The sequence below is a fragment of the Oryzias latipes genome, chromosome 21 (assembly GCF_002234675.1).
Source record: "Oryzias latipes chromosome 21, ASM223467v1".
NCBI lineage: Eukaryota > Metazoa > Chordata > Actinopteri > Beloniformes > Adrianichthyidae > Oryzias > Oryzias latipes.
Genome location: NC_019879.2, coordinates 26,849,257 through 26,876,475, shown reverse-complemented (window position 1 = coordinate 26,876,475; position 27,219 = coordinate 26,849,257). Strand labels below are relative to the sequence as shown.

The 27,219-nt window shown below is 41.0% G+C and overlaps 1 protein-coding gene across 2 annotated transcripts; it reads right to left on the bottom strand.

Annotated features, from left to right (window-relative positions):
* Positions 1 to 3,487: 3,487 nt before the first annotated feature.
* Positions 3,488 to 24,109, bottom strand: mras (muscle RAS oncogene homolog). Of its 2 annotated transcripts, none has more exons than XM_011489965.3 (6): positions 23,747 to 24,109; positions 16,625 to 16,884; positions 13,986 to 14,139; positions 12,706 to 12,805; positions 12,253 to 12,332; positions 3,488 to 6,909 (listed from the first exon to the last, which is right to left on the bottom strand). In XM_011489965.3, the coding sequence occupies exons 2-6, from the start codon at positions 16,815 to 16,817 to the stop codon at positions 6,807 to 6,809; spliced, it is 630 nt and encodes a 209-aa protein (XP_011488267.1). In that variant the 5' UTR covers positions 16,818 to 16,884; positions 23,747 to 24,109; the 3' UTR covers positions 3,488 to 6,806. The 2 variants fall into 2 exon arrangements, with proteins under 2 accessions (XP_011488267.1, XP_004082041.1); XM_004081993.4 differs by having other exon boundaries at positions 16,625 to 16,880.
* Between the last annotated feature and the right edge of the window lie 3,110 nt (positions 24,110 to 27,219).

The window sequence follows — 27,219 nt, the reverse complement described above, 5'->3', positions numbered from 1 at the left end:
AAACAATAGTTTGAGTGATGGATGTCTGGCACTGCGACCTGCAAGATGTAAAGACACATTTCCCTTGATATTCTCACTTTCCTGGCCTCTCTCCTTTTTTTTTTGTGTGATTTTCATCCTGTCAGCCTGACGGTGCTTTCATCTCCTCAAAGGCAGAGAGGAGATGGATCACGGCCAGCATCCAGTAGGAATATCTAAAGTCAAACCTTCCGTCCTGCTGTGATTGCTGCCTCTTGTGTCCCGGTCATTAGCCAGAGCGATCGATAGTCATCACTCCTCCTGTCATTTTCAGCTTCTTCTTTGTTAGCTGCACTTCCTCTCCTCTAACTCTGTCTTAATTTCTATCTGTTTGTCCGTCCAGCAAGGAGGTTAGCAGAAGTGACAGCAGGGGGACTCTGGAGTGAGATAAAACCACATTAGCATTCACACAATCTCCTATATGGACGACTCGAAGCGTCTACGTTTAACTCTGTGCTGCTTTTGAATGTTCAAATCCATCCACAGACCATTCTGTCATCAATTCCTCCCAGTCCTTTCAGTGATCTATGCTCTTTAAAGGCTGACGGCTCCACGTTTGAAATGCACAGCCCTTTGCTCTGCAACTCTGCATTCCCATTAAATGGCTACTTACTGGGAGGGAGAGCAGACAGGTATAGGAGTCTGCAGCTGAGGACGCTTCCAGTCGATGAGCTTCAGCCAGACTGCCGGGCAAAGGACAGACAAAGCACCTGGCAACTACATAATTAGAGATGTCAGTGGGCCACAGAAGCAGCAATATGATGAATGGGGTTGCAGAGTTGAGAGAATAAAAATGTGTTGAATTACTAGTGGAACTAAATGCAGGTTTAGCTTGGAGGGACTGAAGGAGCTCGACATTCGCCTCTCGGCACCACTGGGATCTGCAGCGGTGTGGTGATTAGTCAGTCAGGAAGGATTTGATCAGACAAACAAACAAAAGGTTGTCATTCTCTGGGTTTTATCTCTGGTCAGGATGGATCCAGCATCTTCATTCTGCTCAGGTCTTCCTCCAAGCTGCTTATTTCCTTTCAAATGAGCGGTGTTCAAGAAGAAAACTTTACTTTTAGTTGTATACAGTAACTCACAAACACATATTTGGGGGTTTCGTGGCACATGTGCAAAGACAGAGGAGGGTTTATCTTCTCATTTGTGCGACGAACCCTTTCAAATGCAAACTTTGGACATGTTGGCGTTTGCCACAATCCAATCGGTGAGTCCAAATATTAATATCAAAAAGCAACTTTAGAAAGCAGGTGTGAATATGTTTTCTTAGACAGACAAGGACAGACGGGGACTTTCTTGGCAGTAGATGCCCCCCTGAGGAAGAGGTGGGTTACCGTCACAGCTCAGAAACCATTCGGTGGTTCAGACCGGAGACAAAAACGCAATCCTCACTCCTGCCGTTGTTGGGTATAAATGTTGTTTAATGTGCTGTCCTATGGGGTCAAGATGACCATTGACGTGTTCTCCCTACCATGACAAAGGTGGATAAAGGTGGAAAGATTTCATGTAATCCATGGACACCAGTGAGGATCACAAAACAAAAAGGTTCAGAGCACTGTCTAGTGGGTCTAGATGACCCAACTCCCAATGTCAAAGTGCCTAGGATAGCAGAAGGGTTAAACCTGACTGCATTCACATAAACAAGCGTGACTGAAGGTTGAGGTGAGGGTGGGGTCGATCCTTGCCATGGGAATGATTTAGGGCGAGACACTTGACAGACCTACAGGTAACCAAACAGTTTGAGTCTGAAACATTGACTGTAAATGAAAACCGGACAAAGCTAGTGTGAGATCACTTAAAGAAACGTCCCGTTCCAAACGAAACGGAAGTAACTGTCCTCCGCTTTGTGCTGGACAGTTTAGGCTACAATTTCAATTTTCTTTGTGTCAAACACATTAAAATAAAAACAAGAGTTTAAAATAGATAAAACAAGGCAGTGCGCTGGAAAAGAAATGCTTTGAAGAGAAACCTCGAATGATCCCACCTCCTTTACAGCACCTACTGTTGTGCGTGTTTCTATTCAGTGTTTTCTTTTTCTTTTTTTCCACATTCACATTACTTTCTGAATAGCACCTCTGCAGAAGTGACATTTTTTTGTCAGGCTTCTGCGTCCTCTGTTGATTTGTGATAATGGACACCTCCCGGGGGTCTTTTAATTATGCCTTTTTTTTGTTTTTGTTTTGCAAAAAACCAAAAACCTGCGATTTTCCAGGACATCATTCCCAGAGCAGCGGTAGTTCATTAGAAATTCGCTTCGGAACAAGTCCGTCCCCCCTTCCCCTCCTTGTTGCAGGGACCTTTTGACCTTCCAATTTTTTTGTCTTTTACAGATTTGATCTTTCCCAAACAGCATTTTTTCATCAGCTTTACAACGATTAAAAAAAAAAAATACTCAGAAATGCAATTTTAAGCTTAATTTTCTTAATGCATGTCCTCCATCATCAGAAAAAAAATGCCACGAGAAAAAATGTTAAAAACACAATTTTTAGGAGAGCGAGTCTTTCCGAGTCACCAGAGGCTCATGATATAGCAGGACTTGTGTTACAATCTGTACTCGATTTCTTCAGCACATATTTATTTAAAAAAACGTATATTTTTGTCCTATAGTGTAATCTGATCAAAAACAGAGAGAAAACAGTCTATAGAAAAACGTTGGTTTAGCACATTCACTCAAAAGTTGAATCATAGTCATGTCTAACAGGCCTTTGAATTTTATAAATAATGGCTGAGCAGTATAGCTTTTTATACTATGCAGCTTTTATACTGTACGACTTTTATGTACTCTAACAGAAACTTAAGATGCACTAAATATGTTATTTTTGAAACGAAAATTCAATGAGTCCATTTGTCAAATCCTGTACAGTGCTGCCCTCTTGTGGTGAAAACTTTACATTGCATCTAGCTGCTGTACCTTGCTGGTAAAAGTTGGGACACAGTTTATATACAGAGCAAATGAGCTTTGCAAATTTCTACATTATAATATACATAAAGATTATTACATTAAGATCAATTTAGCATTTAAATTAGCTTTTTCTCTCCATCCTTTGCGCATTTAGAACTGATGCTATTAGATTTTAAATCTTCACCACTCAAATGCATAAATTTCATCCTTTTTTTGTTTTTTTTGGTGAGAATTACATTTATCTAGTAGCCCATGACTCCAGCCAAGCGCTGCTCACCAATTTCATCCCAACAAGAACATGGATGTGAATCAATTATGGCGCCGCAGCAGAGGCCGCGTGCGCCTTTTTCCCCAACGGGCCTGAAATCGATGAGGCAAAGATGAAGCTTTCAGCATCGCGCAGAGCCGGACCCCATGGACCCTGACGGCTCTGAAGATTAATGAGGGGAGCTGCTGCTGAACAAGCAAGTGGCCTCTCCAGCAGCAAGCATGTTCGCCACGACTGATCAGCCGAGACTCCTGACATCCCATTAGCCGTGGCCAAACATAAACAACACGAGCGAGTACAGACACAATCATTTTTCTTTTATTGAAAAATTTTCAGCCCTGAGGCTAGAAGCTTCGATTAGAAAGGCCACAGTCTTCAAGCCTCGTCTAGCTCCTCAGTTTCACAAAGCAAAACCCGACACAACCTGCCAAAAGGGAACCAAACGTAACCTCGAATAAAAATAAAAAATAATAAAAAAGAAGCAGACATTTGAACTGAAGTTCCTTTTTTTGCTCCTTCCAGGAAATGAAGTTAGCAAAAACCCTTTACACCCCTTAAATCCCTTTTATACGGAAGTTGTTTCAGGCATAAATCAAAGTAATATGCAATTCAGACTTGGAATATGAAAATACATTTTGAAAATCAGAATTCAATAGAATAAAAAAATCACAACTCAATATGACAATTTTAAAAATAAACAATAAATAAAAACATCATCAATTGCATTTTGAGTTATAGGTCGTTTATGCCAAAATTCAAATGCATTTCACAATTTACAATTTGATATGCAATCTGACCTTTCATTTTCAAAATGCAGTTTGCTTTTTACTATGCAATATTTCCAAAGGACATTTCAATCCACGGTTTGCTTCACACTCAATTGATGGGAACTTAAAATCTATTGCATTGTAATTTTCCATGGGGGGGGGGGGGGTTTGTGTCAGAATAGTCTCCCCCAGGTGTAAGCATTTATCCGAGTCAAATTCACCTTGAAATGCTAACTGTCAGACTCTCGTCAGGGCGGGGCCTACCACTTGCATAAATTTGCTGAATTGTCAACTAAGAATTGCATATTACTTTTGGATCACGAATTCTAAAAAGTCAGCATTTCTCATGCTCCAGTAATAAAAAGCAAGGGCCCCTCTGAACAAGATTGTCCCTTTAGGTTCACATTTACAGGATCTAGATTCTCCTTCAACACTTGGTCTCCTCAGGATTTAGTGTTTTCATCAGCAGCTTCGAGCCCAAACCGAGCAGATTTGTTGGTTCAGAACAAACTAAAATCTCTTTGTTGGGGTTTTTTTTCCTTCTAGCTCAACCCGATTCATTTACAGAAATATGCAGAGAACAATTTTGAAGAGAAGGTTTCTTTTTATCCTGAAATGTTGGAGCTCCTACAAAGCTGAGGATCAAAACTGTCCCTTCATCGTGGTCCAGTGCTAACAGCTGTGGTTCATAAAGGGCCTATATCATGCTATTCTCAAGCCTTTTATAGTAAACGATATCCATGCACATGATATTACCTTTGGCACAACGAAGTACATATTTGATCAAATATTAGTTATTTTCCTGAGTTTCATGACGTCAACCTAGAGTGGGCCTCAGCGGCGTGTCTGCGTTTCTCCCGCCAAAACCCAACGGGGACTTTTGCAAAGATGGATGGGCACATTCTGCATGTGAACCAAAAGCGTTTTTGACGATCACCGCTGGCTCCGCTGAGAAAGTGGGTGTTGCATTAGCGCAGACTCTTCCTGGAAGGGGCGGTTCCTCACTCATCTACGTCACAATGTGAGACGTCGCTCGTTTTCATGCATTGGGAGGGGATTGGTGCTCAGAGCGCAGGTTTTTAGAGGAATATGTGTGAATGGAGAGGAAAAAAAACAGCTTTGGGGTTGTTTTTTGTGAGGAATTAACATTATGATACATTTAAAGGCTCAGAAAATTAGATACAGCATTATATAGGCCCTTTAAAAGCCAAAAGGCCTTAGAGCTGCAGGGGGAAAAAATATTTCAAATTGATATTTATTTATTTTTCTTTGTCCAGGCCTGGAACAAACTGAGGTAATACAATAATAAATTATTCAGTTTTGAAAGAGAAGCAAAATATCAAGAATACAAAAATGGTATCAAACACTCACGATGCAACATTCTCAATATACATTTTTTTTTAGTATCATTTCCTCACCGACCATCCAGTTTGTTTCTTCAAAATCAGTATTTTAACTCTAAGGCTTCCTTCATCAGTAGATTGGATTTAACACTGTGCTCCTTCAACTCAGTTAGCATCAAACCTTTCTTCCCGACACTGCGAGGACGCTCGGCTCCAACCAGCCGGCTTCACTCCGTCCGTTCGCATTCACACGGTTTTCCTTTTGCCCTGCAGCTCGCTCACAGATCTGAGAGAAAACGTGCCGATAGGAAAGTCAGAAAAAGGGGTTTCAAAAGTGCAAAAATGTCTTCCTTCAAGAGTCCAGACTGGAGAGTCGTCCACCCAAGCTCAGGCTGATAACAGTACTCGCCATTTAAGAAATTGTACATTCCCATCCACTTCACCACTAGCAAACAAACAAACAAACACAGAATTCCAAAGTGAGGACTTCAAACAAAGAAGCTGCCGGTAAGCCTCACGCTCCGGCAGCTCTGGCAGATTCCCGGGAATTGTCGGACAGTACTGAATTCTTCAAAGTGGGAAAAGTCCCTGGATTGAAGTAAAGTGACATCACGTGGATTTTGGTTTGCAGCCAGAGCAGACGGGCTTCTGCGGCCACCACCATCCCTCATCTTCATCAACGCCTCCGTGGTCCTCTGTGAAACAGCAGGGATTTTGTCCACACGGACACCTAAAAACCGTTTTCATAAACGTATCAAAAATATGGAAAGTAGCGACGGAGCCTGTAAAAGCAGGACGTACTTGGACTCGTACAGAACTGCTCATGATCGGCTAAGTTTCCCCAACTCTGAAAAGGGTGCAGAGTGGTTTTGGTGCCGCATCCATGCAGGGAAAACGACCCCAAAGCGTAAACATGGCTCTTAAAACCTGTTACAGATACTTCCATGATTCTCCTTAACGTTCTACGTGGAAAACTGCCGTTTTTATGGCCACAAACTACATGTCTTTGACTTGTTCCCACCTCACATTCCCAAACTGGAGTATCGGTGCACTTCCGCTCCATGTGACATCAAAGTCAGTGCCATCTCATCCAGACGTGTCCTCGAACCTTCAGAAAAATGTTCCACAAAAACTCAACAGTAGCAGAAACGATCGTCTAGAAAATGACAAGATGCAACTCCCCCCCCCCCCCAACGAGAGTTTCTCGTTTTGGCACCTCTCCCTTTTGTGCCGCTCGCTTCTTAATAAGTTTTTAAAAAATTACAATTGATTGAGAAGATTGGCTTGAACACAGATGGACCTCCGTGAGGAGGGAGGCTGCAGTCTTCATCGCTTTGGATCCATCATCGTCGTCGTCGCCCGCCTCCCCCTCGTTGTCTTTTGTGCACCGGTACAAAACCACTGCTGTGGAGTGGGTCCCTGACATCCAAAGTTGTGTCCCTGTGTGGGTGTGTGGGTCAGTTTGTGTGTGTGTTTGCCGTAGGCGATTCACAGGCCAGGACAGGTCACAAGATGGAGCAGTGGAACCTGTGGGAACCCGTGGACCGCTCTGCCCTCCACTTCATCTTCTTCTTCTTCTTCTTCTGGTTTCGCTCTGGAACCTGTTGCCTGCAGATCCAGAGAAAGGAAGCAGAGTCACGTGTGAAAGAATTCAATTAAAAGCGATCAAACATCTGGCAGATCCCAGTTTGCTGCAGGAAGGGAGGGATTGTGGGTAAACAGGAAGAGTTTGTTCCTGAGGGTTGAGAAGCGCTGGTTCCTTTGCTGTGAAGCAGCAGCTAGTTAGAACAAACTTCAGAGCGTGTTCTGGAGTTCATGATGTGCATGATTGGGGTTTTGAGAAACGTGTTCATACATCCGCACCTGGGAATATTCTGACACTAGGACTTAAAGTAATATTTGACCTCCATCATCAGAAAAGTGCTACAAGAGCATGTTTAAAAACAGCAAAAACACAATTCTCATTGGAGTGGGTCTTACAGAAATTAACTCGCACATCTGCACCTACGGGAATGATGACGCTGTAAGACTACAAATGCAGGAAACCCCTCCACCCGTTTAGAGATGAGCTCGTGAACGTTTAAGCTCACAGAAGTGGGGAAGTCCGTCTCATCTCCTTTCCCGGCAGAGGGGAGGTCTGCTAATGTAAAAAAAAATTAAAATAAAATAAAAATCAACGTAATCTTTTTTTTTTTTTTGGACACGAAAGCAGACAGGATGAGGCGCCACTTTACCCGCCATGAACTACTGATGTACTAAAGTGGAACAGAAAAAGCAGGCTTTAGTCGTGTCAAAAATAATACACAAGAACTTCTGGACAAAATGAAAATATTTAGGTTAAAATCTTAAGATCAGTTCAAATATTTCTGCTGCAACAACTAACCATAATAAAAATAATAATAATCCCTATGCCTCCATATTTTTCTGTATTTAATCTATGGTCACATATACAACAGCGGCCGCTAATCTTGAAGATTCTGCCGCCGCCCAACGTTTTCCTGACAATGGTTGGCGTCAGTGGCGGTTCTACCCTGAATTACTCCCCGGGCGAGACCCTCCTCTGGCGCCCCCCCCCCCCCCCAATAGAGTCACTTTGTCCATTTATTGTAACTGAAAATACAGTTAGGAAATATTTAATAAACACAAATAATCTGAAATAAATATTATAAACTACAAATCACACAAATAATACACTAGAATAAATGTAACTGCAGCACTAAGAACAGAAAACACTAACTAAAACCTAACCTTTGTGGCCTTCCTGATGCAAGCTTGTCAATAACGTCATCATATGAAATCTGCTCCCCCCCTGAATGATTGATACTAACAACAGCAGGTTAGTGAGTTGCTCCTGAGACATTGGTGATCTCAGGTATGACTTGATCAACTGGAGTTTTGAAAAGCTAACAGCAGCAGCAGCAGCAGCAGCAGCAGCAGCAGCAGCAGCAGCAGCAGCAGCAGCAGCAGCTGCAGCAGCAGCAGCAGCAGCAGCAGCAGCAGCAGCAGCAGCAGCAGCAGCATGCTACCATCACAGCTTATTTAACATTATGAACTAATATACAACAATAAAACACAACAAAAACTTTGTGTTACAGCAGAGCAGACACACACACGAATCATAACTAATGTTACAAGTTAAGGCAGAGCAAACATTTAAGAATAAATATCTTAAAAATGACGTTATTTGCAATATTTGGGCCTACTTCAGTTTTGGTCATGATAGACCAAACAAGAGATTTTTCCTCTGCAACGTTGTTGTTGTTGTAGGGCAGGTAGCATTCGAATTTAGAAAACGTGCATCTAGCTATGCGATAATACCCTTTTCTTTGTCTCTTTTCTCCTCTTCTTCTCTTTTCTTTCTAAATTGGGCACCAGCTTTGACCTTTTTTCTCCATATTTCAGATGTTTTTGCATTTAGCATAAATGTCCTGACATAGGTATCAAGTCTGTCGACTAAACCAACTGTCATCTAAGTGAAGAATTTTTTTTGTTTTCCCATTTTTTATTTGGGCATTTCACACAAAAATAACCAAAAAAGCATGATTTTTTTATACCTTTTTTATACCCGCAGCCCCCCCCCCGTTCGTCATACATTTCCAGAAGGAGCACGTGCAGCTGCACCCAGGGGCGCCAATTCGCTACATGGCGGCGCAATTTTTATTTTTATTTTTTCATCAAGCACTGAGCCGCGGCCCGCGACCGTTGCCCCCCTGGAAGAAGATCCAGCCAGGTTTGCGCATGCGTTTTGCGCTCCGTGCTCACCTCTCAGGCTGCACCCTTCACCCCGCGCCCCCTCCCTTCTCCTTCTTCACCCCGCGCCCCCTCCCTTCTCCTTTTTCACGCCGCGCCCCCTCCCTTCTCCTTCTCACACACATTTGCGTCTACTTCTCAAAGACAGGAGAGAGCGCAGCTGCGGGGCGGGGGCGCCGCCAGGTTTCAGGCTGTTACAAACTCTGTGATATAAGTAAACCAATAGTGATGCATAAAGTATTTTACAAGAGCTGAGCCGCTGGCGCCGCCCCTCCGTCATTTTTCCGCCCCGGGCGATCGCCCGTATGGCCCGTGCCTAAAACCGCTACTGGTTGGCGTGGTCATAAATGCCGACAGTTCCTGCCACCGGTCTCCCTCTAAATGTGTGAGGGCAGTGGCTGACCCATGTCAACAAATGGCCCAGTCGCCGTTTCATCTCAACAACTTCTTCAAACCTCTGCGGCCGAAAAATTGCGATTGTCGCAGCCCGATTAGAAACGCCACCGTGTGGCTACCTGTCGCATTAGCTAAAAAACGATTTAGGTCATTTAGGTGGCCGCACGTTGGCATTTTAGCATATGTGACCGTAGCTTTATTCTAAACAGCGTTTCTTCTGTTCAAATGTTGTGACTGCAAAGAATTGTGGGATTGAATTAAACTTTCAGGGAAAATGGCTGGATGCACTTCCTTTTCAATTTGCAGAAGTCCAGCATTCTTCCTTCACTTACAGGTCATTTCTCTCAGAAGGGATCGTTCCACTTAAAAAAAAAAAAGGGGTTTGGGACAGACGATGCCTCACCTCTCTACAGGTGTGACAAATCCTCAACCAGCTCTTGATGATACTTTCTGTAGTTTGAGCGTCCTTAACAAAGTAACAAACTAAAGCCTGCATGCAAGGCCAACTGCTCATAAAGCATGGTGAACAGGAGTGAGAGCACGCAGATGTTTCTCATCGCCACACGGGTCATGTGTGATGACTGCTGGGGGAAGATCCACCCTGAAGATGAAATCGTGTGTGAAAAGAGTACTGGAGAAGCTACAGTTAGCAATATTGGAAATAAACAGCACTTTATTCACTCAATCATACTATTGGTTCAGGCACATTCATTTTTTTTCTTAGACTCAAAATATAGTTTGTTGTGGAAATCAGAGAATGTTGACTCTTACCTTTCTAGATTTTAAGTTACCAAAATAAAAGCACTACAAATTTCCCTAAGTAAAAGCAACTTTTATATGAGATACAGTTGCAGTGCTTAACGTTGTGATCATTAAATAAACAGAATGACAATTTTATTACAATGGAAGACGTATTAAAGTTTTTTTCTAGGTCGTATTAGAAAAAAATGAAAATAAAAAATAAACAAAATGTGTTCCGGTTAAATCATATCACCAGACTCTTCCCAATACAGACCCCTAATTCTGTGCCCCAGCCCTTAATAAAAAAATATGCAATCTTAAGTTTGACAACAAGAGGGTGGTGTTGATTCAGCTTTGCTGGTTCATATTGTTTGTTCCCCAGAGCCAGCCACAATTAAGAGGATATGAGTCAACTTACAGTATGTCCTAAAAGCCCATTTTTCTGAGATGACCAACGCAGACAGGAAATGGATCTGGGATGTTTCTTTCCTTAGTCAGCCTTTCAGCATGAGAGCCACAGGCCTTGGAAAGAACCTCACGGGGTGTTTAAGTATTTTTATGACTGTACTTTCTATGTACGACGGAGTATTAGGGCCACCAAAAAAAAAAAAAAAGTAAAATTACGAGTTTTTAATCACCTAAATTTAGGAGATAAAAACTCGTAAATTTATGAGAAAAAACTCGTAATTTTACAAGATTTTAAGTCATAAATTTATGAGAAAAAAACTCGTAAATTTACGATATTAAGTGGAAGTGAGCATGCAGAGCAGCAGGTGAACGCCGTGCAGCAGCAGAGCAGACCGACTAAACTTTGTTGAACAGGTGAGCTGAATGAGCTTGAACGCTCCAAATATCTGGAAGCTCATTTGTTTGATTTACAATTTATTAAAGTTTTATTTATTGATGGTTGGTTTGCAGGATCCCTGCAGCCCGATGAAGCCATCCGTGTCCCTGCAGCTTTCCACTTCAATCCTTTCTTCCTCCACCAAAAACAAGATCTCTACGTTTGTGTGACGCTTCCGTCTGAGGAGGAGGATCACTTTTTTGGCATTTTCAACGTTCTACTGCTAATATAATAGACTATTTTCATTCATCTTTGTTGTTTAATGATATAACGGGACGTTTACTTCCGCATTGGTGTTCGGATCTGATGACAGGTTCATGACGTAAGGTGACAGATGAACTTCAGGGTTTGTGAATGAAAAGGAGAATAAAAGCTGCAGCGATCCACTGCACCCAAACGTGTCTCTGAGCTCCTTATTTTACATATGAAACTCCGCTTTACTGACACTGAACCCCAGAAAACCGGCTCCACTGACAATCTGATTTTGAGTCGCCAAAGGTTCAGAAACTGTTTGTTTCAAACCTATTATAAACCTGGAAATAAAGCTTCACAAAAGGCTCCACATCTTTCATCTTCAAGCGATGCTTCGATAAACGGACAACTTCGGTGTTTTCTCCTTGTTAATCTATGACTTTTTTCTCGTAAATTTACGAGATAAAATGTCGTAATTTTACTTTTTTTTTTTTTTTTTTTGGTGGCCCTAATACTCCGTCGTATCTATGGAAGCCTGTTGCATTCAGTCAAAAATGGAAAAATCGCCACCTTTTGTTTTTTTTAAAGTTTGTTTTTTTAAAATAAGTGGGTTTTTTGAACTAGGTTAACACGTTTTTCTAAATATTTTTATCTTTCCTGAGATAGTTTAAAAACTACAAGTTGATCGGCAATAAGAAACTGACCAGAAGCCACAACATGTCTGTTTTCCTGGATGAACAATTCATTTTTGTTTGTAGTGATGGAGAAAATGAATTACAACCGAAGCGATCAGTTCAACAGAACACACCTGCTGAGTTTGTAGTTCTACACAATTTATGCCGGAAAAAAACTATCCAGAGAAACAATTACAATTTCCTTGGAGCGAATTTAATCTGCTTCCATAACTTTAACATCAAAGAAAATGATTTTTTTCGTAAAGCTGTGCTAAAATATATCTATCCCAGAGTTTCTTTTACTCAGAGTGTACGACTCACAAACCAGAAAGGATGCAAAGATGAAGAAGTCACCTTATAACTCGGACCAGTTCATGGAAGGCTTTGTCCACGTTCATCGGAGGATCCTTGGCACTGGTTTCAATGTAGGTTATCTGGGAATAATACAGAAATGTCTGAAATCATCTGATGAAACAGTTTTCTACATTAGAATTGACAAACAGACAGACACTAATATTAATCCCATGTTAGCAGGAAAAGAAATGAAGCTAAATCTAAAAGTTCTTGAAACCTATCAGTAAAACAAGGATAGAGATTTAACTTTATAGACTACTACTATCTGGAACAATAAAACTTAAAGTGTTTAAAGAAACAAATACAGCAATTAAGTCGTCTGCTTCTGAGAATGAAATGAAAAATGTCAGATTTCAGAAAATAAATTACTTTTATTCGTCTGCAGATTCTTCAGTGCAAACCTGTAACGTAATGAATCTGCTGGAACTCTAAAAGGTCAAAGGTCAAACTTACGTTGTGTTTTGCAGCCATCTCGTGGCCCTGCTCTGCGGTGACCTTTCGTAAATGCACCAAGTCCACCTTGTTAGCCACCAGCACCATGGGGAAGGCCTCTCTGAGATAAAAAAGGTCAAACATTTTGGAAAATGGTCTTCATTTCCTATAAAAATCCTTTTTTAATAAACCCAGTTGACGTGCAGTATCAGTTAACATTCATCCTGGGCTGCACAAACTGGAAACGTAATGTTACTGAAAGGTGTTAAATTTCACAAATGGCTCTTATTTTGGGAACAAGGCACAGCATGATTGTGCAGACATCAAAGTCCCGTGAAATAGAAGCGCCGTGAATGTCAGACTGTAAAGTCTCAAAGATCTTTCTTTTAGAACGCCCAACAGTTTACAAACTTACTGTGGGAATTCCTACATGGTGCTGTAAACCTTCATAAACACTAACAAGAGATGTGGTCTGAAGCCAGGTGATGGTTATTAAGAGCCCCAAGAATTGCCGTTATAAAGCAGAGGATTTGACCGTCACCTGTCAGGTTCTTCCATGAGTGACACTTTTAATCTTACACTTAAACAAAAAGGTGAGATTCACCCCAGAAGAGCTCTGTTCCACACAGCCACAGAGGCAGAAAGCTTTTAATGAGTATAATTAGTGAGACAGGAGGGTTTTTTGGGGATACCTGACCTGGTTTGAGTCAGCCTCTAGCCTCAAACAGGAAGTCTTACTCTTTGTTACAAAACCACTGACTGTAAATGGGAACTAGACTGAAGGACCCCCCCCCCCCCCACACACCTGGTGTTCCAAACAGGAAGTGAAAACCCATAGAGAAATACACACCTGTTGGTCAGAATAACCATTCTTTCGCTGCTACATTTATTAACATGTTCTTGCAAGTTATTCAAGTTTTAAACTGACCAGTCAGATTCCTCAAAAGAATTTGGTGCCTGCTGGCCCCCAGGTTCAACTTTCCAAATGTTTGACAGATTTTGTTTAGTCCATTTTGAAGTGGAAGAGGTGTGGACTTCCAACAAGCTCAGTTCTGATAGGTTGCCATAGAAATGTTGACTCAGAACGACCCAGACCAATTACAGATTAGCGCCGACATCCGTCTCCAACATGGCGGCGTCTGCATTGTGAAAAAACATAGCGACTGAACTGACTTCATTTCATTAGAGCCATTTCCTTTGGGTGATGTCACTTTCACTGGGTCCAGTTCTCAGATACAGTCAATGGTATAAACGGGTGAACGAACCGTGGTCCTTTCTGTCTCAAAGCTGTTGCACAGTACCTGTCTTTGACCCGCAGGATGAGCTGATGGAACCGGTCCACGTGCTCAAAGCTGGCCTTGTCCGTGACGGAAAAGACGATGAGGAAGCCGTCCCCCGTCCTCATGTACTGCTCCCTCATGGCGCTGAACTCCTCCTGGCCTGCCGTGTCCAGCACTGAGGGGAAGCAAACCCATCAGTCCTTTATCCCAACTTTAGCATCAGCATATTCCGCTTTAAGCTTCATCTAAGCAGATCTTTAAATGTCACACACCTGAGGGTGGCAAATGACTTCTTCCCATTTGCCCCCTCCCCTGGGGGACCATTTAGGTGGTCTAACCCATCAATGGAGGCGTTGGGTGACATATTTACAGTATTATTACCCAACCATGGTTTTAAGCCCATGACCTCCTAGTCTCAGGGCAGACACTCCCCCACTAGGCCACAGAGCCATACTTTTTCTGACTAAACAGTACAGAGTACTGGAAAAATGACTGTTCAAGCGCACTAAGGATATTAGGGTATCTTTATTTTAGATGTTAATAGAAAACTAAGAAAGTCACTTAGAAAAGGAATAATGGAAAAACTCTAGTCTTGTTATTTTTTAATTGTTTTCCACAAGAAGATCATTTGATACGTGATGTGATGCATTGTAGTGGTGTCAGCCACAGAACCTACAGCTTTGCTCCACTGTAGCTGGTGTATGAGAACTAATCATCTGAGGAAACTGGTGAATATTTGTTAAAAAAAAGTTTGTTTCAAACAAGTAGTTCCTAGATCGCTGTATTCCAAGAAATACCCACCATTCACTCTGATCATGAACAGATTGTTGTTTTGGTTACAAACTGGGGTCTAGGCCTGCACTTTAATACAGAACATTCAGGCTATTTGGTCTGAGGTTGTATTATAAAAGTGTCAAATATTACTGTTTGATGGAGAACCTGCAGCCAATCAGAATTGAGTTTTCACCCAGACCACGGTATAGGATGAAGTATGACAGGGTAGACCTTTAAAACCAGGCTTTGCCATGATGCTATAGACCAGCGTTCTTCAACCAGAGTGCCGCGGTGCAATAGTGGGCCATGAGAAATTGCTCCATTTCATTCAGTTGGTCTAGAAAGCATTTACCAACGCCAGGATATCAGCTCTGTGCTCATCCAGGTTGCTCAGAGTAGACAGAAATATTAATTAAAAAGATCATAAAGTACTTTTTCTTCCCCTAATCCAATTCTTTTCTTGGGATACTTTGATATAAATGACTGCATATTGTCAATATAGACTATATAATTAAATTAATGCTTCACTGTACAACAACTAGTTGTATATTATATAATAATATTAAAAAAGAGCCTTATTATTAAGAGTAAGACCTTTTTTTTTTTACATTTCTGGTTGTTGGTGTGCCTTGGAATTTTCATGCAGGACAAAGTGGACCTTAGATTAAAAAGGGATGGAAAAGAAATACGAGTTCACTTGTCCAGCGGGCTGCATCACTCTCCTGCTTTTCTATCAATTTAATACTTATTTTCTCTTTTTTTTTCTTCTTTGCGGTAGTTTTAACCAAATGTCGTCTCTAAAACTAAAACTAAAAATGCTGCAATGAAAAACCTAACTCAAATATCAATTTGAGTTTGAACAAAAGGCTCCCAGTTGATTCTAGAATCAAGTTTAAAATGCCCCATGGCCCCGTCCTATATTAAAGACCTCATAGTCCCTTACCAACCAAACAGAACACTTTGCTCCCAAAATGCAGGACTGCTTGTGGTTCCTAGAATTAGTAAAAGCACAGTTGGAGGTAGAGCCTTTAGTCAACAAGACCCTGTTTTATGGAATAAGCTCCCAGCTCATGGAAGAGAGGCCGACTCAGTTTCTACATTCAAAGTTAGGCTGAAAACATTCCTCTTTGGAGAGGCTTATTGTCAGACTAGCTAGTGTTCTGAGATTACTTAACTTAATGTTAATGTGTTTAAACTTAACAATAAAGTTGTTAGTAGGCCGCTAGAAGTTTAAGCTGGGGTAACTATGGTGCACTGGGGTTCTGTCCTCTTTTCTCATCTACTTCTACCCTCCTTCTCTTCTCTATTCTTGATCATTATTCATCATTTAGTTCCCTCTGTTTGGTGTAGTGCGATTCATGTTCTCTCCCTCTTTCCCTCTCTCCTCCTGGTGGGCGGGAGTGCTTCCAGATTCCAGTTGGCTCATCCATGCTCCTGTACCTGACTGTGTACCTCGTCTCTGGCTAGCTCTGCTCCTGCTCCTATACCTGGGTGTGGATCCTGTATCTGGCTGGTCTCGTGCCCCCAGCCGTCCCCCAACTTGAATTGGATGAAGATCATCTGCTGGACTTTAAATATGTAGTTGTAGAGTTAGATAAGTTAGTTCTTCTCTATGAGTTCTGGTACACCGCCTGTCTGTCCTGGGGGAGGATCCCTCCTTCATATGGACACCCCTGAGGTTTCTTCGAAGGAGGGTCTAAGTGCAGGGATGCCAGTTTAGTTTAGTCTGTTTAGTTAAAGTTTTAGTGTTATCCTATTGAATTCTATGCATTTATGATCCTTTTTGATTGTACATTTACCTTACAACTACCGGTACGAAGCCCATTGAGACTGTCGTGAATTTGGGCTAAACAAATAAAATTGAATTGAAAAGGAGGAAAACTCACCATCAAGTATGGCCCACTGTCCATCGATCTCTGTGTGTTTAAGGTAAGAGTCCTCGATGGTGGGATCATAGTCTGGCACAAAGATCTTCTGGAAAAACTGGATGGTTAAAGCACTTTTACCGACACCTCCATCCCCCACCACAACCAGCTTGTAGGTTGGCAAGTTGTCACTTGGCACTGCGCTCATCGCCATGGTTACCTCTACGGCGCCGGTAACGATGTGGAAGTAGGCTAGTAGGTGGCTGATGAGACGCACCTGGCTTTTTAAAAAGGACAATGAGAAGGGAAACGGGAAACAGAGAGAGGAGTTAAGGCTTTTTTTTTACCCCCTTCTCTTTTGTTGCTGCAGCTGCCATCTCATCACCATGGTAACCATATAAAAGCTTTAAAAAAAAGCATTTAAAAAAAGCATTTAATGCTCCCATTAATAATGTGAAGGATGGCGTTTATGGGTCCCCCATTCAGAATCTCAGAAATGCCATTGTAAGGTTAGGTGAATTCTTTCCAAATACAAGGAAAGAGTCGACTCTACAAAATAAAAGCATAATAATTATAATAATATAGCAAACCCTACAACATGACTAAAGAAAAGAAAAAAGAAAAAACAGTAATTTTTCCATTTTTACCCGCCATTTTTAAGTTAATTGATATGTTTATGACAATATTTGGAAAAAGATCAGTGATGAACAAATGTCAGACTCAATTTGTGCCAAAAACAGTTTTTTTCTTGGAATAACCCTTCCTGGGCGGATGTGAAGCTTGCTTCATCTCTGATATGGACAACATCAGTGAAACTGGAGTTCTGTTTCAACTGTGGCACTTCCTGGTGGTTCAGTCTACTCTCAAAAGTGCAATGTGAAAGCTCACTTGATATCTGATATGGACCAAACCAGTGAAACTGTATTTCTCGCCATTTAGGCCTGCACAATAAACCGCAAATTTATCGTTATATCAAGCTGTGCAATACGCATTTCGCAAAAGACGGCACAAATGTCAATAAATGATTACCGTAAATGTGCTAAAAAAAGATCTTTGGGCAGCTTGAAGTATTTAAAAAAAATCAAATAAATCCATTTATGCATTTGACCAATCGGATGGAGCCCTTCACGTTGTTGACCATTTGGATGGAGCCCCTTTATGTTAGATGTTCGCCTCCTATATAGACGAGGGTCATGTGGAGTATAATTCAAGTTATGTTGACTTATTTAAATTAAACTGTTGCAGTGAAATGGAAATGTTTTTAGTCGTTTTGCTATTTGTTCATATATTGCATGTTATATTGTCATCGCAATATTGATCACAAATATCGCAAATCGCGACTTTTCCTCAAATCGTGCAGCCCTACTACCATTACATCTACTCTTAAAAGAGCAATACGAAAGCGAACCAAACCAAAATGTGCCGACGTGTTTCATCCCCCTCACCACCATCCAACAGAAACAGGAAAACTGTTCTGGTCCAAAACCGGGTACCCGGGAAAACAATTTTAAAGTAAATGTATGTGCCAAATAAATATAAAAGCTAACGTTTGTAAAACAAATGATTCATGCTAACATTTTCTAACACATGTTAATGATTAACTAAAATTTTTGTAGTATTTGAGATTCAAACGTGCTTTTAAAAAAAAGGCTAATTGCTTTGCAGTAAAGACAGTGTTTTTGTAAAACACTTTTAGAGTTACAGAAAACAAAGCAGCGTTTTGTTGCCAGCATTAGCGCCTCGCTGCTTTTGTGTTAACAGCCAGTCTGCCAAGATGCAGAAGGCAAAAATACACAAAGATGCTGCAAGAAACCAGAGATACAAACTGGTTACATATTCTATGCAAAGAATTCCAGACGACATGCATGACATTCCTCGTTTTTAGTTCAGTACGACCGCAGGATGGATTCCTGTGGCTTGTAATTGTGGCCTTTTTGAAATAAGGATAAACAGCCCTGTGAAGTGTGAGATTTGTAGAGGCCTTTGTAAATCAGGAGGATTTTAAGTTGTACAAAAATTCACACGCAGTTTTTATTCCCACAACAGAATCATCTGGAAGGGTCAGACCAGGACAGTTGGCTCCCCAGCATCATGTAACAGAGCCGGCATAAGGATAACAGAACAGTAAAAAAAAAACAGAGAGCCACACAAGTTTGTAGCTCTACTGTATCCCTTCCACAGCTCAACTTTTTAAAAACAGCAAGCTGCCTTCTTTATGTTTTAAATACATCTTGTAGCACCGAGTGGAACCAGCTCCGCCAGTGAGTAATGATACCTCAATCATTGGGATATTTAGCTCCCAAGAGGACATTTGAGGGGCTCTTCTTTACTCTTTGCAGAAACCATCATCTTGTTGGGGCTCACGTTCAATTTCCGATTTTTTCCAGAGCCCCCCCCCCCTACTGAAGGAAAGCACTAAGTACAAACAGCAGACAACTTAAAGCTAATTTTGCTTTTATTTAATCAAACGCAACACAAATGTAACCCCCATTTCTGGGATAAATAATAAATAAATTAACATTCTTGGAATCAAAGTCCCAGCTGTGTTTTTCTTTGTAGTCTAGACTAAAAGGAGACAAACATTCACCTTCAGAGTAGCACCATTTTCTAAAGGATTAACAATACAGCTCATATCTGGGGTCTAAGGTTTTAATTAAATTATAAACCCCGTCTTCGCCACTGTATATATGGGTCCCATGTCTTTGGCGATATGCAAAGCGACCGCTTCGGTGACTGTTCTCCACCATGCCCCTTTCCTACGGGTACCGATCCCCTGTATTGAACGATCCCCGGGGCAACATTCTTCAAGACCACAGTATCGTTAATATCTCACCTAGACGGTTCTGCTATCGGTACTGGAGAAGTCAACTAGAGCTGTGACGGTGTGGGATTTTTGATCACCATGGTGATGAAACAGCAGGAGTCACGGTCAAACCCGCCCCCAACTTTAGCACTTAAACTGGACCAGAGATTATCATTACATTTGGTCAAACGTTGTAAAGTCTGACTCCAATCACCTTATATCTATAGTAAAAGCATTCCCAGTGGTCTTTTATCATAATGCTGTTTTTAACCAAGAATCAAATAACGTCTGTTGTTTTCTAGGACATAGTTTATGCGGAACAGCAATAGTTCATTTGAAACTGGAAAAGTTGACGGCGGGACTGTTGGCGTGGAATAAATGGAGTAACCCTGCCCTTTCTTCAGATCTTCCATCAGTTTACAGTCTCTCCCACCAGCTTACACCCCCTCACATCCCCAACTTAACAAAACCACTGCAACAAAAATGGCGAGAAATATTGGAGCTACCCGTAAAGTTTTGAGCCAGATCCCAAAGATCTAGTTGTTTACAAGTGGATGCATTAGAATGGAGCAGGGAGCTTGTGGCTTGCCGTAGTCGCCTCTAGGTCACATCTACAAGCTTTTTCCAACTGCTTTACTGCATCTGCTTCTGATTCACAGTGATTTGAATAAAGAAATGCTCAGAAAGGAAATTTTACGCTTAATTATCTTTATATAGGTCCTCCATCATCAGAAAAATGCCACAAAAACATGTAAAAAAAAAAAAAACACCAAAAAAAACATTTTTAAATCAGAGTGGCTCTTTAATTTATTCTGTTTATTATCAGCCACACATTCCAGCTTGAAAAGCAGATGTAAATCAAGAACTCATGAAATTACAAAAGTGAAAGCAAAAATAAACCAATAGCCTTACTGTGGATCCAATCGGCAAACCTGCCAACTTGTCAACAGCAAAGGCAACATGCCTAATCAATAATACCAACGTTGTATTACAAAGGCTAGTTAAGTAAATGGTAAATGGCGTATACTTATATAGCGCTTTTCGACCTACAAGGCCCAAAGAGCTTTACAGTCACCGACCCATTCACCCAGTCACACACACACATTCACACACTGGTGGCGGCTTCGCTGCCGAACACCGCCTCCAACCTCCCACCAGAGGCAAGGTGGAGTTCAGTGTCTTGCCCAAGGACACATCGACTCATGGGCGTGCAAGGCGGTAATCCAACCTGCAATCTTACGACCGCCCTACCGCTGCACCACGGCCGCCCCGTAAGTAAAACACTGTACAAACGGAGGCAGGGACATCCTAAAAAGAAATTAACTGACACATGCAGACACTAACCTATTGTCCAAAACATTTTTTCAGGGTACACTCATTCTATAAAAACACAAGATCAGAATACAAAAACAAAACAATAAAATAACTGTTTGGTTGCTCTATAATGCACAACATTTTAAGGGGAACGACAACCTGTGTTATTAAAATATTAGTTTATTTTAGTAACCCTGGTTAACACAACTGCACAAAACAAAGCTTTGCCTTAGCCTGTGACTGACCAACCAAAAAGATTGGAAACAGGATCCCAAAAGTTTCCATTCTCAGGTCCAACCAACACAGCATTTCAGAAAACAGTTCAAAACAGTAGTAGAAGTGTAATGGTCTGGGACCGCTGTGTGACCTGCAATAACTATGAAATCTGCACTTAACCAGATGTCCTATGGGAGAATGTCAGGCCATGAGGTCAAACGTGAACCACACAAACCCTGGTGTAGAAATGGATTCTTTAAAGGCTGAATGCAGCAATCTTCACATGAATGTCAGATTTGGATCTGGGTGCAAAAGTTACAACAAAATAAGACATTTGATAGAGATTTCTGATGTCTAACATTACAGAAAAGAACATGAACAGGGATCTGTTGGTTCAAGACCCACTCCGATCATCTCTTAGCCCATTTTAAAAGTGTTCAAATGTAAAGGAAATGCTTGGAATGACGCTAAAACTTTCTCCTCTGTCCCACAAAGAACCTCGTGTTTGAAGTTCAAATCTGACAACAAAAAAAGCCACACACTCACTTAGCACTCACACGACACCCCCACCCACGCACCATTCCTCTTCCATCCAGCAGGAAACAGCTGTCAGCTGGCTGAAGTCCATCCCGTCCCGCTCGCCACAATGGAGGGAAGGAAAAAGGCTTCCTTCCTTTTCAAAGCCAACCAGTCGTTCAGTTAGTCTGCAGAAGTCACCCAGCCAGGCAAGGCTGGGAGTGTCTCAACCTTTTTTGTTTTTTATGAAACACCATCTTTAGGTCAACTGGATGGATGTCAAACAGTCCACAGACTCAGAATCTGTACAGCAAAGCGTTTTTTTATAGATGCAAGAACCTCTTTGTGTCTTAAGAGTATAGTAGACCCCGAGGAGAATCCATCTACCTGTGACTGTACCAGCTGTACACAACTCACGTCATTCACCGGGCAGCCATGCTAAAGCCAAGTCAGGTCACAACCCTGCAGGGCGCGTCAGGATTTCCCTCACCAAAGAAGTGTGCACTGCCCAACAGCACAACACAAACTGTGCGCCTGGCCTCTGCAGAGCCCTGTGGCTTCAGTTCCAGCGGAACAGACAGCCGATTGGAGGAAAGGGACCATCTAACCTGCATGGGAGCAAACAAAATAACTCCCCCCATGATCAGATCATTTTTGACTTTCAGTTGTCCTGCACACTCAAAGATACAAGACAGAATAACTTCCTTCCTGTCGTAGAGTCCATCGCAACCACAAGTTAGTCAACCCTACATTAATGTCAAAAACGAATAAATAAGGTCTTTACTTAACCAGACTTTATCCACCTGATTCTAAGAACAAATCAAATATATTGCTGCCTGTAATTATTTGATTCTGAATGATGATGTTTTAGAGAAAACTTTGAACAGAGCCTCACTTTAATAACCTTCATCGATGAAAATGGTCTTTTTGGTGTTTTTAACATGTTCTTAAGGTATGTTTCTACTGATAAAGGACATACATGAATACAGCTAAAATTGCATTTCTGAGCATTTCGTTATGAAAAAGGCTTCCTGCGCCGCTCTATTCCAATGCACCCACTTGCAGACAAATAGATCCACGTAGGCCTTTGTTTTCCTCGACCGGCTGTACGGCTGGAGAGCTACGATATCCCTCGCCATTTATGTTGCACCTGCTGCAAGCTAGTAGGACAACATGTAAACAGAGAGCTCTCAGTAGCTGAGAGTGAAAGAAAGTCCCGCCCACGACTCGTGGGTGCATTTCTAATGAACTATAGCTGCTCTGCGGAAACGAAGTCCTAGAAAACAACACAGTTTTTTTAGCATAGTCATAAATAAAAGACCACTGGGAACGCTTGACCAAATAGATCAAAAGATAATCAGACAAGACTTTAACACTTTTAACAGAACCTACCTGGACTTAAATGGTCAAACTTAAATTTTTAAGCATTGCCGTGCAGTTTTCAGTCTCTGTAAGCAGGACATCATCCTCAAAAATCACAGAAATACATCTCCCTTTTTTAACAGCATATTGATGTTTTTTTTATTTTGTTTAGGAAATAATTAAGCTCATCCAAGAATTCCAACAAATATGTCCCATTGCTTCACGTGACTTTACCCTACCTGTGATGTGACTACTGCACATGCGCACACCGAGTACTTGATGCTATAATTATTTTTACTGGATACCATGTCGTGCATCAAGTATAAACCATAAATGAAAAAAAATCTGCTTTTTGTATATATACAAAGGAAGCGTTTTCTCCAGAGCAGGGCTGATCATCTTAATTAATAGGATAATGCCAGCAGGCCGTCAAACCTGCAACCTGTTGGTAAAAAAAAACAACAACATGGTTGGGGTCCTAGCCTAATGTCGCTTTTTTGGGTGAAGCTTAAGTCAAGCCTCCCATTGACTTCCTTTAATGGTGATTAACCATAAAAATTGCGGCTCTCCTGAACGACATCATCATGCTATTTGACGCAGAAGAATCTGCTTCATCTTCTCCACAATTCCTGCTTTTTTTAGCACAAAACTGCGGGTGACTATTTATCCTATTTCTCCCATTAATGTTGAAAACAAACGCGTATTTTTGAGGGGGGCGTTGATTAATTGTATTTATCTTTTTCTCTCGTGCCCACGGGGGATTTTTGTCACAGTCTGCCGAGGCCCGAGTGGGTTTGAGGGCAAAAGAAAACGTCAGTAGTAGAGCCTGAGTAACGGATTTGCTTCATTTCGAAGTTAGCATAAAACAAAAAAAATACTCTGCACGCGGCTCGTTTTAAACAAGCTAGCCTCGCTGAACTGAGGTCGCTTACCTTCACGAGCTTCTTTTCCACGCCGATCCAGAGACGTTCTCACGCCAACATCTTCCTCCTCCTCGCCGTCGTCCTCGGCTTTAAACCACCACCGCCCTTCAACCGGGACTGTGCTGCCCACATCTGCCGAATACACGCCGAGCAGCTAATCTTTGGAGTGCAACAGCTGATGCTATAAATAGGAAAGCTCCATAGCAATTAAGAATGTATGAAATGAATGTCGGTTCTAGGAGATTTGTATGTCTCCTTGTTAACTAGGACTCAAAAGCAGTCACTGCTGTTGTTCAGAGCTTTTTTCTGTTCTTCTTTTCTCTATTTCATCCGGTGAAGGAGTGCGGGAGTTCCCCCTTTTTTAGAGAAATGGACTGTTCCCCTGCGAAGACTTTTTAAAGGGATAGTTCTGTCAAATTCTACGGAAGGGGGAGAGGGCTGTGGGGAAAAAAGGCAATTCTAATAATAATTATAATTTTTTAAAACTGACAATAAAATAAAGGGAAAAAAATTCGAGCCTAAAGCAATAAACAATGAATAAATACTGTTTTTTTTTTTTTAATTAAAAAAAAAACGCAAAAGAGGGTATATTAGAATCCGAAATGTATATGTTTTATTGACTCGACTCGAAGTGCATCTTTTAACAAGTGAGAACCAATTTGGTTGGACTTTGTAGCTGAACATCACGCTGCAGCCAGGGACGCTTTCAGACTCTGGCATGAAGCTGGGAAGCCTCGTCAAGGTGCCTTGTTTGAGAGCAAGAAAATGACTACTGCTAGATTCAAATATTCACTTCGCATTATCAAAAGGCAAGAAAACATGATGAGAGCAGACTCTCTGGCCAGAGGTCTACAAAATAATGATTACCATAAATTCTGGAAGGAGGTTAATCCTATGAATAATCGTAAAACTTCATTGCCATCCAACATTGAAGGTGTATGTGGTGCTGATAACATTGCTGATTTATGGCGTAAGCATTATTCTGACCTGCTTAATTCGGTAAAAAGTCATGCAGTTTCTATTGACAATGTGGATTTTACAGACACAATGGTTATTCGTGCAAGTGAGATTCAAGATGCAATTTCAAAGATAAAAGAAGGCAAAGCATGTGGTCTTGATGACATCACAGTCGAGCATTTAAAATATTCAAGTTTTAAATTACTGCCCCTGCTGGCCATGTGTTTCACTGGCTTTTTAACCCATGGAGTCCTGCCTGATTCAATTCTCTCAGTTGTATTAATTCCCGTCATCAAAGACAAGACCGCCAGTTTAAATAGTCTGTCGAACTACAGACCGATTGCCCTTTCCAGCAACATTTCAAAAATTTTAGAATATGTTTTATTGACTAGACTCGAAGTGCATCTTTTAACAAGTGAGAACCAATTTGGTTTTAAAAAAAGCCTCGGCACTGATATGTGTATCTACGCGTTACAGGAAATAGTTGGGAAATACCTGCATCTGAATACATCTGTATTTCTGTGTTTTATTGATGCCACTAAGGCTTTTGACAGGGTCAACCACCTCAAGCTTTTTCAGAAGCTAATTAATCGAGGAGTGCCCAAATATCTTGTACGACTCCTGGCTTTCTGGTATGCTAATCAAACAATGGTAGTCAAATGGGGCAATGTCTTATCAGAGCCTTTTTATGTAAGCAATGGAGTTCAACAGGGGGGGGATCCTCTCTCCATTTCTATTCAATGTGTATATTCATGACCTATCCACTAATCTGAATCTGTGCAAAACTGGATGTGTTGTTGGATGTCAAACCTTTAATCATCTTATGTATGCTGATGACCTTGTCATTTTTAGCCCCTACAGTGCTGGGTTACAAACACTTTTAAAAGTTTGTTCTGACTATGGCAGAGACTTTGACATAAAATACAATCCCTCCAAAAGCAAAGTAATGATCGTAAGGACCAAAGACGACAGAAATGTAAACTGTCCTGTTTTTAAGCTTTGTGGAACGCCTCTGGAACAAACATCATCTATCAAATATCTTGGACATTTCATTACTGACGATTGGAGGGATGATAGAGACATTCAGAGACAGTACTGTAAACTCTATGCTCAGGCAAATATGCTGATGAGAAAATTCAGTGCATGTTCTCTTCAAGTGAAGTGTTCGCTGTTCAGAGCTTACTGCACTCCTCTGTATACGGCCCCTCTTTGGTGGAACTATGGACGTGGGACATTCCACAAATTCTTAGTGGCCTATAATGATGCTTTTAGGCTTCTGCTACAGGTGCCCAGGTGGTACAGAGCCAGTCAGCTGTTTGTGGACGCTCACATCCCCACCTGTGAAGCTCTACTGCGTAAGCTTACATACAGCCTCATGGAACGCCTGGACAAATCTAAGAACTCAATTATCATGTCTCTGACTGATCCCAAAAGAAGCTCATGCCGCTACACTTCTGCCCTAAGGAAACACTGGATACAGCGATTATACTCTTTTTAAGTTATATCTTTTTACTTTTTATTATAAATACTGTATTTGTATCTTATGTTTTATTTTATTCTCTTTTCTTCCTATGGACCACCTGAGTCTGAAATAAAAGTTTGATGATATTTGTTTTGGGGAAAAGAAGATACTTTTTTCCTAGAGTTACTTTAAAGTTCCTCTGTGATAAACAGCGATCCTAAAGGTCCTCACAGCAGCTGAGAAAAGCTACCTCCTGCTACATAAAGTAAACTCTAACAAATAAATACCTTGCATTGTTTCCCACCAAGCTTCTTTCAAAGGCAGTTTACAGTCTCTTCGAAATGTTGATGTCTCATCTGGTACATCTAGTTGAATTTGTTTAAAGACCCACTCTGATGACTACTGGGTTTTTTTTGTTGTTTTTTTTTTATTTCCTTGTGGCATTTTTCTGATGACGGAGGACATAAAATGAGAAAATTAAGCCCAAATTGCATTTCTGAATATTTCTTTATTCAAATTGTTGTGAATCAAGAGCAGATTAAAAAATACAGTTAGAAAAAGACCTTATTTGTGAGGTCTATAAAACTAAAATACATAAAATGAACAAATAAAAGAATGAGTAAAAAAATTAATGATCAAATATGCAAATTGTAAAATTCACGTTTTGAATCATCCTGCTTTTGTATGGAAATGTTTTTCAAATAACAAAAATCTGACAACATAATCAATATTGACTATTTACAAAATCATTATCTAGTACAGCTTGTCATGTGATTTTAAATACTCGTGGATCTCTCATAACCCAAATCTGTGTTGGTATAGTATAAATGACTGATCAGAAGTTAGGATTTGGATAATTATAAATTATAACTACATGCAAAATAGCAAATGTGTTTCTGTTTAAGAGCAATAATTGAACTATTTACTAGTGTATTTGAACTTAAGTGTAATTTGCAATCATTTTTTTGATCCTCAGTTTGATGTATCTTTGGATGGATTCAAATATATCTTGTTTGTCTTATTTTAGTATAATTTCTGCTTTGATTGCTTGAAATAAACCATT